Below are 12,002 nucleotides of genomic sequence, written 5' to 3' on the forward strand. Positions count from 1 at the left end.
CAGTCTGGCCTACTCCTGAATCTGGGCCCACGATGACATGGTCCATCAGTGAAGCTCTCTGAGGGACCCTGGAAGTCATTGAAGATATTTCATCGCCATTTCCTTAATAATTCACTGAAGGAGAGGTCAGGGACACCTACCTCTTCAAAACGAATCATAAAGTTAGCAATAGGAGAAAACCTTGTTCCACCAGTCAATAGTTGATCATGTGCCTGAGCTCCATTTACCTTTGGCCCATGGACGCTTTTGTAAATTTTATTCCTGAGAAAGTAGGCCCCAGTTTCTACCCTCTCCTTCCTGGTCCAACAGAAATAGATATTCACTGTTCTCTTTAATGTCTTGAAAATTTTGACTAAACCCTTATTTGCCTTCTTATTTCTAGGAAGTAGCAAACATTGCTTGTGTCATCTCTCCTCACAGTTTAATACTTGGAATCCTGGTATTATTCTGGCAAATTGACTTTGTCCTGCCTGTAAGGTCAATGTACATTTCTAAGGTGTGGCGCCCAGAATTGAGCACAGTATTATGCATAAGATCAGATGAGGGCTTTGTGTGGCTGAGACATGATTTCTATCCCGCTAGGATTCTCCTCTCACCTACTGGTTTGAGAGACAGACAAACGACCTGCCCTGGTGTCTTCCCATTAGCTTGTTTTTTTTCCCTGGCAACATGTTTAAGAGCTTATAGAGTGAAGGGGATCTCTCTGCATGGAATTTGGCCAATCAAGAGACTCTCCCAGTCTCAGCATCTGCTGTAAGGATTTACAGGTTGATAGTTACCCATCTTATGAATGCCTCTTCTGCGATCATCAGTCCTGGAGCAGGATTCGATCTCAGCTGCTGACTCAAAGGCTAGGATCGTACTCACTGGGTGTCCAACCTCTGGTGCAGTTGGGATTTGAACCCAAGACTTCTGGATCAGAGGTAGGCACTCTATCATTGTGCCATGAGAGATTCTAATCTCACTGGGCCTCCAATCCCTTTGGATTCTAATCCTCTATCATGTTTCTGAGCTGGACTGCCAAGCCTCATTGTTAGTTAATGATCATTTGCCAATAGTTAACTCCTGTGCTCACTGACAAACGTTGGATTCCAGTCCCTATCAACCTTCGAATCCAGATTTTAAAATCTCCACTGCTGATGCCTGGGCCCTGAGCTTTGAAAGACCTACTGGAACCCTCTCTGACATTCCAGCATATTGAAAAGATGACCAAAGTCTTATCTCTCTGTGTACCCTTTTGAAAAGCTGCTCGAGTATTTCCTCATTTGGCTAGCTATCTAATTTTGTTCACTCTTGTGAAGCACCTTGGGATGTGTTACTATATTAAAGACTCTCTGTAAATACAAGTTTTTATTGTTGTTGAGAATGGTTGCTCATTGATCTTTATTCTTTTAATTGCAGAGTATGTCGAACTGTGCAATCAATCAAGTAAGAATCAGTTCAGCCATTTCCCATCTACGGCTGAGTGTTCCTTCAATCTCACAAGTGTTTGCACTTAATGAATCTTGACTGTCACTGAGCGCTCAGCCCAAGATAAAGGGGACCACGTAGAGGGTTCCATGGTACTGTGCTTGCTGTTGAAGAACTCTGCAGCCAGTGGGACAGAGTGCCCCAGAAAGCCCCCTGTAACCAATGGGACAGTGTTCCAGTGAGCCTGTTGCAGTCAGTTTTATTTTATGCCCCCATGGGCTATGGGCATCTCTGGCTGAGCCTGCATGTCTATTGACCGTACCTTTTGAGAAGGTGGTGATCAGCTGCCTTTTTAATCCCTGCAGTCCCTGTGCCGTAGGTAGATCCACAATACCCCTAGGAGGGAGTTCCAGGATTCTGACGCAGAGATATTGAAAGAACAGTGATATATTTCCAAGTCACGATGGTGAATGATTTAGCTGAAAGCTTGCAGGGGGTGGTGTTCCCACATACTGCCACTGCCCTTATAGATGGAAGTGGTTATGGGTATGGAAGGTGCTGTCTGAGGATCTTTGGTGAATTCCTGCAGTGCAACTTGCAAATAGTATATAGTGCTGCTACTGAGTATCAGTGGTGGAGAGAGTGGATATTTATGGATGTTGTGCCAATCAAGCGGGCTGCTTTGTCCTGGATGGTATCAAGCTTCGAGTGTTGTTGGGGCTGCACTCATACACAGAAGGGGGGGTATTCCATCACACTCCTGACTTGTCCCTTGGACAGGCTTTGGGAGTCAGGAGATGAGTTACTAACCGCAGTATTCCTAGGGTCTGACCTTCTCTTGTTGCCATTCTGCTTATCTGGTGAGTCCAGTTTTTGTTATCCAGTTAATAGTATCCCCAGGATTTGATTGTGGGGATATTCAGCGATGATAACACCATTAACGTTTCAAGTGGCATTGGTTACATTATCTCACATTGGTGTTGGTCATTGCCTGGTATTTGTATGGCACAGATGTTTCTTCCTATTTGTCAGCCCAAGCCTGGAGATTGTCCTGATCCCATTGTATTTGAACACAAGCTGAGTTCAGTAACTAAAGAGACATGTTTGGTGCTGAATATTGTTCAGTCAGCAGTGAACTCCCCCATTCTGGCCCTTATGGTTGAAAGAAGGTCATTGCCAAAGCAGGTAAGGATGGTTGGGCTGAGGAACTCCTGCACAGATGTCCTGGAGCTGAGTTACTCGGGATACTCTATTCCGAAATAAAGCCATAAGCTTGCTGCAGATCTGCGATTGAGGTTCACTCACAGGCACCATCTTTCTCTGGGGGTCAGGTCAATGAGATGATATCTGCCATTTGTAGGTGTCAAGGTGACTGTTAAAAATTTTAATATTTTTTCACTTACAATGCATAAGTCAGAACTGTGATGAGATACTCCCGACCTGTTTGGATGAATACAGCTCCTAAGCACTCAAGAGGCTTGACACCGTTGAGGAAATAGCAGTCTGTTTGACTGGCACTACACCCTTCCCTCTCTCTAGCCCTGGTGCTCGGTAGCAGCACTGTATAAAGTTGTAAATATCCAAACTTCTGAACTGATGGTCACAGCTCATCCTTGATGTGTCTTTTTCCTTTTTCAGACGACCTTGAGAACAATATTGGTGAGTTTTCTAATTCAGTGTTTTTGTTGACTGTTGATTTAACTTGTATCCACATCACTGAGTTGAATATGTTCTGTTGGTTTCCCATTTTAATTGAGATTGATAGATTTTGACCCCAAACCTGGGAACAATCTGTCTTAGTAGATGGTGGCTTGTGGTTAATAGCCTACCTCTAGTTGGTGAGTACAAAGCATCCTGCTTCCCCCTGCCCCAGGCCTAGGCAGAGCTCTGATCCAGATAATAGGTGAGGTCCAGACAGGGATCTGACCCAGATACTGTGTGAAGTTCTGGCAGAGATCTGATTCATGCCCTAGGCCAGGTCCAGGCAGAAATCTGATCTAGATCCAAAGCCAGTCACAATGAAAGATCTGTGTGTCTCCCTGGACACTGAAAGCCTGTCCTGATCCAGTTTCTGTCAGTTTATAATTCCAAGCATGAATACTGTTTCGCTACTATCACTAAGTTGTTTTTTTGTTTGCTTTGTTTTCTCACAGAGAGTGCGACTGCTAACTTAGGTAAGTTACTCTCAATCCAATGTGAGGGATGCTTCTCTCTCTCATTCTGATTCTCACTGTGGCTGAAGCCGGGCACGTTCCTCCACCTTAAGCTGCAATTTAAATACATATTGGTGTTCTCTTTCTTTTGTCTCTGTCTTTCTTGAGTTGGACATGGAATTGGAAAATAAAAGCTGAGAGGATAAACCCAATAACCGAGGCTGAACAGAAATACTGAGGACGGGACTTCCAGATTGAAGTTATTAAAACTTTGAAAGGAGCATTCATACAATGCACATGGAAAAGATGTTTCTAATGCTGGAGGAAATCATTGAGATTGACCTCCTGGAGTGAATGGCCTATATCTGTCCAGTAGACCTGTAGCATTTATTTAGAAACAAAGGAAGTAGGAGTAGGCCACTCCGCCCTTCGAGCTTGCCCTGATCATGATTGTCTTCCTCAGAAGGTGGTGGAAGCAGAGTGTTTGCATACTATAAATGCCATGATGTGGAGGTGCCAGTGATGATCTGGAATGAACAAAGTCAGAAGTCACAGGACATCAGGTTACTGTCTAACAGGTTTATTTGAAAATACTAGCTTCTAGAATGCTGCTGCTTCATCAGGACTTCACTTGACAAAGAAACATCGCACCAAAATCTTGTGGCTTCAAATAAACCTGTTGGGCTATAAACTGCTGTTGTGAGACTTCTGACTTTGAATATTATTAATGCAGATGTTGCTAGATACTTGCTGAGAAAGGGGTGAAAGGCTATCAGAAAGGGTAGGAGGAAATGTGGATGAATCAAATCAGCCATTGAATGTGCAGAGCAGACTCGAGGGGCTGAGTGGCCTGCTCCCTGTCCTGAGGCGTAGGTTTGTGACCTAGTGTGTTTCTCCCTTTATTCTACCTCTCTCCCACTGCCTCCTCTTGTCTGCCTCTCACTCGATCTATCACTGTGTGTCTCTGGCACTCTCGCTCGCTTCCTGTCACACTGTTTCTGTTGTTGTCTGTTTACTGAGGAATGTGGTGGGATGTTATTGGAATAGTGTGGCCTTGAAGTAACATAGGAATGGATGAGAGTTTCAGTGATGGATGAACTGAGGCTGGACAAAGTTGGACAGCGTTGGGAGGGTGAATAAGTGGACTTGACTTTTCTGACTGGATGAGTTTGTGGTGGGATTGGTGGTCTTGTTCTGATTGAGTAGAGCGTTGATCATGCCACAGGGAGGTAATGTTTTATTAACGAAGATATCTTTGCTTCATTACAGACCTGGAGAAGAGGCTGTGTCAAACAGGTAAGGTCTCAATGGGCTGATGCAGCACTGGTCAAATTCTCGGTGTTTCTCGATCTCAGACCTCCACAGTTTGCTCCCATCTGAACCTGACTCCCTCACCTTTCACAAAAAGGCTAGATAGCCTGTTGGCTTGCCCCACTGTCCTATCAACAATTGGAGATTTGACAGATGCCAGCATCAATGGGCTGAATGACATCTGTCTACACTGTAAAGATTCAGTGATAGTGTTGATTGATGGGATGGAGTGGAGCTGTGGATTATTAGTCAGGCTGCATGCCTTTGATGTGTTACTGACCCTCGTACATGAACCTGGACAGGAGGTCATCACACCTCACCCTGACAGCTAAAAGGTACAGATCAGAAAAGCCCATTGACCCAACAAAGCCCGCCCCTTGAGAAGACCTCAACTGTTTCCCATCAGTGACATCTCTGCTGTGGGAAAATTAAAATCCTTCCTCGATTTTTGTGGAAAGATTGTAACTGTTTCTATGTTTCCAGAACATTGTGCACTTAATGTTGGAGCATACAACAGTACAGCCCAGGAACAGGTCCTTCGTCCCACCGTGTCTGTTCCGTCCATGATGGTATTCTAAGCTAGTCCCATCTGCCTGTATGTGGTCCATAGCTCGTCTATTTCTTGCCTGTTTGTGTGTCTGTCTAAATGCCTCTTAAACATTTCTATCATCTCTGCCTTTAGGATGTCCCCTGACACAGCATTCCAGGCACTTACCACCCTCTACGTAAACAAAAAAACTTGCTTTACACATCTCCTTTAAATGTTTGCCCTTTCACCTTAAATCGATGCCCCTTGTATTTGACATTTCCACCTTGGGACTATCCATGCCCCACAAAATTTTATAACTTCTATCAGTTTGCCTGTCATCTCTGAAGCTCCTTGGAAACAATCCAAGTTTGTCCAATCTCTCCTTATAGCTAATGTGCTCCAATCCAGGCAATGACCTAGTAAACCTCTTTTGCATTCTCTCCAATGCCTCCACACCCTCCCAATAGTGTAGTGATCAGAACTACACACAGTACTCCAAATGTGACCTAAAATGAACAGCTGCACCATGACTTGCCAACTTTTATACTCAGTGCACCAGCTGATGAAGACAAGCATGCTGTATGCCTCCTTTATTATCTTATCCATTTGTGTTACGACTTTCAGGGAGCTTTGGACTTCCACACCAGGATCCGTCTTTAATCAATGATCCTCTGAGTCCTGCCATTTACTTTATACCTTCCTGTTACAATTGACCTCTCAGTGCAACACCTCACACTTGTCCAGATTAAAATCCATCTGCGATTTCTCCACTCAACTTTCCAAATGGTAACTCTATTCATTGACCATTTTCTCCAGAACTCCCACCAATTTTCACGTTATCTGCAAATGTACTAATCAGACCACCTACATTTTCATCCAAATAATTTATATATACTACAAACAACTGAGGTCCCAGCACTGATCCTTGTGGAACACTACTGATCACTGTTCTCCAATCAGTAAAATACCCCCCCCCCCCCCACAACTACTCTCTGTCTTCCAAGATCAAAGCCAATTTTGTATCCGACTTACCAACTCACCCTAGATCCCATGTGCCTTAATCTTCTGGTCCAGCCTATCATGAAGACCTTGTAAAATGCTTTGGTAAAGTGCATGTAGACAACATCCACTGCCCACCCCCCTCAATTATCATTGCCACCTCCTCAAAAAATTCAAATTTGTGAGACAAGATCTCCCTTGAATTAAGCCATGATGACTATCCTGAAAAAGTCAATTTTTCTCCAGACACGAGTGAATCCTGCCCCTAAGAACTTTCTCCAATAATTTCCCTATCACTGATAAAAAACTCACCAGCCTATAGTTTCCTGCATTATCCCTGTTGCATTTCTTAAACAATGAAAGAATCTTAGCTATTATCCAGTTGTCTGGGACCCTGCCTGTGGCTAAAGAGGGTACAAACATCTCTGTCAAGGTCCTATCAAACTCCTCCATTGCCCCCTTCAGTGTCCCAGATCCCGTCAGACCCTGGGAACTTATCTGCCCTAATGTTTTACCAACACCAGCTTTTTCAAATTGACAAGCCCCAGAATATCAACGTACCCCCCTCTCATCTTACCATGATCCATGTCCCTCTACTTGGTGAATGCTGGTGGAAAGTATGCATTGAGGAACAACCCCACTTCCTGTGGCTCCACACACAAATTCCTACCTTTGTCCTTGAGTGGACCTACCCTTTCCTGAGCTACCCCTTGCTCCTAATATATGTATAAAATGCCTTGGGATTCTCCCTAATCGTACAAGCCAAGGACACCTCATGGTGCCTTCTGTCCTTACTAATTTTGTGTTTAAGTTCTTTTCAGCCTGCTTTGTACTTTGCAAGACCTCAAGTGATGCTGACAGCTGCTGAATGCATGTGTAGGGGGGTGGCGGCAGGGTTGTAGGTAGTGGTTATTTGTCCCAGAATGAGTCAAGCTGTGTTGGTGGTGCATGAGTGGGGTGCTGCTGCTGGTGCTGGTGGTTGTGGTTGAAGAAAATGTTCAACGATCCTTTAACTTCAATTCTCTGTGTTTTCAGCTGCCGAAAGGGTCATCGCTGCTGCAGGTGAGGAGGGGTTTTCTGGTCACTTTGACACGCTCTTCCCCCATTTCCTGGGAATCACGCTGGGAGTTCTGTTCCACTCCCTTCAGGTTTAAGACAACCAGAACTCTGTCTTTGATGGGGAGTTAAACTATGAAGGTCATCCTTTGAGAAGTGCAGTTTAAGGTCGCAGAGCGTCATGTAAAGAGCAGGAGAATTCTCCAGCCAATCATTCATCCCTCGACGCATTAAAACCTGGCACAGTCTCCTCAGGTGCTGGTCAAGTTTGTACACACCCTGTCTCTATGGCCCTGATCATGCACATTAACTGTTGAACTGATTTTTGGTACTTTTAAAAAAAAAAAAAAAGTTGCTTCTATTGTAACTCCCTCAATAACGTGTTCTGGGGGAAGAGTTCCAGATCTTCACTCTCCTTTGTGTGAAAAATTGCCTCCTGTTGTAGCCCGAACAGCCTTGTTTAGGATTTGAGATTCTGTCCTTCTGTACCCTGCCCCCAACACAACCAGACGGAATTGCTTCTCCCTCTCTCCCTCCGATCAAATCCTTTAACTATATTAAATATGTCAGTTGGAACATTCCTTCAGTTTCTATATTTATGATATATAAGACCAGATCTATTTAATCTTGTTCACTACTTCAGTTGTATTTTGGTGGAACTGTGATGCATCCACCCCAAGGCGACCAAAGCCTCTTTCTGTATTGGTGCCCAGAACTGTGTGGTATATGGGACTTGATAGAATCTCAATCCATTTCAACATCCTTTTCTACCGTAGGGAAAAGGCAATGGACTGATGGGGTAACTCTACCAAAGAGCCGTTACACTCACCATAGGCTGAATGGCCCCCTCCTATGCTGTGGTTCTTTACACGTTCTCCAGTTGCACACTCACACCAGTGATTTCTGGAGAATGCTGAAAGTTGACCTGTGACTTCCTTTTGTGTTGACAGTACCTGTGACCTATGACCCAGAGACCGCCAACCCCTACCTGATAATCTCAGAGGACCAGCTGACCGTGACATTCAGTGAAAATTGGCAGGACCTTCCGGAAAGCCCAAAGAGGTTCATCTCCCAGCTCTTTGTGACTGCAAAAGAAGGGTACAAGAGTGGGAGCCAATACTGGGAGGTGCTGGTGGGCAACAAGCCTGACTGGGATCTGGGAGTGGTCAAGGGATCCGTCTCCAGGAAAGACTGGATCACACTGAGCCCGGAGAACGGGTATTGGACCATCGGGAAGCGGGGTGATGCCTACGAGACCCATGAAGCGGAGCCTGTAAAACTTGAGTACAGGAGGATTGCTTCGAAAATTGGCATCTACCTGAACTACAAGGAGGGGACAGTTCATTTCTATGATGCTGACTGCATGGTGCAAATCTGCAGCTTCACAGCAGAATTCACAGAGGAAATCTACCCATTCTTCAGCCCCTGGGGATCCCAACAGGGGATGACAATCTGCCCCCTTTAATTCCCCGTTCTCCAGCCCCGAACAGCTCTGATGCACGGGGCCTTGGACAAGATCGCGAAGGAGCGAAACTAATTCACTTTTTGCAAAGGGGAAGAGATTGTGATAAGTGATACAGGCATTGCCATCTTGATTTGTACATGGTTTGCAAGATTCATCATGCTCAGTGAAGAGAATCAATGCTTGCACTTGTGCGAGTGACACAAGTAGTTTGTATATGTTGCTTGTGTGGCCCTGAACTCATGTCCCACTCACCCTTCACAGGCCCATTCCCATCTTGAAGGTATTGACTTGAATGCTGATGGGGTAGACCAAAAATCAGTGCCATAAATTGAAATTAGTTCCTAATAAATCCAAATGGAGCAATTGAAATGAGTAGTAACATACTTAAGGGGAAGCTGAGTAAACACATGAGTGGCTGAGATTGTGCAGATGTAAAAGGGGATGATGATGCATTTCTAATGACTAGCAATCTAATTAATGCTCTTGGGACACAGGTTTCTATCCCAGTCTCTGCTTGAGCAATAAATGCCCCTTTATAAAACACTAATGCATTTGCTTCTTCTGTAAAGCAGTTCAGGGTCAGTGAAGTTGAATGTTCAACTAAACTCAGATTAAGTTATGGATAAAGTTAGAAACATGGCGTATATGAAGCACTGGAAGTGGCAGTTTTGTACCTTTTGTGTTGAATTTCAGCTCCTCTGGGGATTTCAATTCAAAAGACAATTCCTACCTGCTCCAAAAGCCAATGGTTCTTAACGAGAGACCTTTCATTCAATTTACGTCAACTTTTGATGCCCCAGTCTCTCACTCTCTCTGCCATCTTGGCCATTAGCCCAATCTGCTCCTCATCCCTGCCCTGTAATTCTAGAGGATTCCGATGTGATGGACAGTTGGTTTAACCATTTGTCATATGATCTTGCTGAATTACATAAACCGTGGCAGTATTGGTTCCTTGCTTTTATCTCTCAAAAGCACTCATGATTCCAGGCAACATTCCCTCTTAGCCAACTGCTGTCTCTTGGTGACACCATCCACCAAGAGAATTAGCTCTCTGCCTTAACACTGACAACACCCGGCTCTCCCTAAATGCCCAGCACTCTTGACCCTCCTACAGTGCTAAATTATCATGCAGCTTGTTGAACTTCCAGTACTGGGTGAGCAAGAACATTCTGCCCAATTAAATATTGGGAAGACCAAACCCATTGTTTTTCTTCCACTCCAAACACAGTTCCTGAGTTACCAACTCCTTCTGTCACCTTGATAACAGTCTCTGATAATGCCAGTTTGCTCACGATTTGACCCGAAGGTGAGATTCCAAGCAACTCTCCCCAAGGCTGCCTAATTCCATCTCACTCTGTTTTTCACTCCAGGGCCAGGAATCATGAAGTCAAATTTAACATCAAGTTGGCTTCCTGTCAAATGCTTGCAAGGATAATAGAGATAGTCAGTCACTGGGTCGAAAGCACCTAATTCCACACTCATCTCAGCTCATCTGCTGTTGAAACCTTCATGCTCACAATCGTGACCTCTGGGCTCGATTATTTCAGTGCACTCCGAGCTAGTTTCCCCCATGTTCTATGCTTCATTAACTTGAGATTGACCACAAAACTGTAAAGGGTCCTTTTAATTACAGTAAATCCCGTCATCCTCTTACCCCAGTTCTTGCTGACCTTCTTCATTGACTCCCAGGTTTTAAAATTCTCAACATTGTTTTCAGATCCCTCCATCTGCCACCAACCCTTTCCATCTCTACATGCTCCCGCAGCCCCGGGAACCCCTCAAAAACCCCATAAGATGTCTTTGTACTTCTTGTTCTGGCCTCTTGAAAGTTGATATTGCTTTTAATTGCGTCATCATTAGGGATCATGCAATCAGAAGTCATGGTCTCTCTTCCACCTCTAAGCCCTCTGCCACATTTTCGAAAATCAAGACACCTCTTAAAATCCTGCTGACTGAACAAATGGCCATCTGACATAATTACCCAGATGTGCTAAATGCTGAATTTTGTACATTTGCTGCCCTGTGAAGTGCCTTTTGATCTTTTATTGCATAAAATATGTTATATAAATTTGAATTTTAATCATTGTGAACTTTTAAGGACTACACTGCATAGTTTTTATTAAAACAGAAATGAATTTCCACAGCTGGGAAGTCTCCTCTGTTCTCCTGCATTTGCACTGAAACACAACAGTTAGTTCCGTTCGTGGGAAAAGCCACCTTACTGATTTTCCAGGATTGATCCAAACTCTCCTGGAATTAGGATCCTGCGGACAGGGTGTGAAATAGTTCATTGGGCTCATGTAAAGAATTGATTTCAATCGACTGGTTATGAAAATGTGGGGGATGCTTAACATCCAATTGGCTGGCTGGAGACAGGGAGTTGCTGTGAGGATAGATATAGTGGGTGATGGGAGAGAGAGTTTGGGAGATAGCGGGACAGTTATGTGATGAAACCCCCAGGAATACATTCAAGCTATGCCCATGTCTTCATGGTGAATGGCTTGTTGGTTAGCTCAGTTCGCTTGATGGCAGGTTTGAGATGCAGAGTGATGCTAAATTTGATTTGTTCTCAGTAAACCCGATGCTATTAGGGAGGCAGTTCCACAATACCGCACACAGTGACAATGAAGGAGCACTGATATAGTTCCGTATCAGATGGTGAGTGGTTTAGAGTTAAATATTCTGACCGCTTTCCTGACTGCATAGTTTACACTGACGGGAATAACAAGTGATTGTGCAAGCAGTGTCTCTGATTTATGCATGCTCAGACATGATTGGATTCCCTTAAGTTACATTTGCAGGTGGCAGTGTTCCTTTGCTTACAGACAATGGTAGAATGGCAGAGTAGGTTGGGAAATAAGATGCACAGGGATCTTTTAAACAGAACAAAGAAATGAAGAGATTTGAACAGAGAGGGCAGGACTAATGGTGAAATGAGGAATGATCTAGGATCTTAAGGAAGTGATGGGGTGGAAACCCAAAGGTTGTTTCCTCTTGCAGGTTGTGGGTGGAAAGACTAAAACTATGCAACATAGTATAAGAATGAAAAGTCTCCCTTTAAAGATCAAGAGCAGAATTC

General features: G+C 44.2%; 1 protein-coding gene across 1 annotated transcript in view; it reads left to right on the top strand.

Moving 5' to 3' along the window:
• LOC125446324 (uncharacterized) overlaps positions 1-11,059 on the top strand; it is a 49,399-nt gene extending 38,340 nt beyond the window's left edge. Inside the window, exons 23-28 of the mRNA XM_048519802.2 lie at positions 1,402-1,428; positions 3,049-3,069; positions 3,564-3,584; positions 4,833-4,859; positions 7,438-7,464; positions 8,409-11,059. Of these exons, the coding sequence (XP_048375759.2) occupies positions 1,402-1,428; positions 3,049-3,069; positions 3,564-3,584; positions 4,833-4,859; positions 7,438-7,464; positions 8,409-8,923 (638 nt within the window). The 3' untranslated portion in view covers positions 8,924-11,059. The remainder of the gene's footprint in view (positions 1-1,401; positions 1,429-3,048; positions 3,070-3,563; positions 3,585-4,832; positions 4,860-7,437; positions 7,465-8,408) is intronic.
• The last annotated feature ends 943 nt before the right edge of the window (positions 11,060-12,002 follow it).

The sequence above is a fragment of the Stegostoma tigrinum genome, chromosome 34 (genome assembly GCF_030684315.1).
Source record: "Stegostoma tigrinum isolate sSteTig4 chromosome 34, sSteTig4.hap1, whole genome shotgun sequence".
In the NCBI taxonomy this organism is placed as follows: domain Eukaryota; kingdom Metazoa; phylum Chordata; class Chondrichthyes; order Orectolobiformes; family Stegostomatidae; genus Stegostoma; species Stegostoma tigrinum.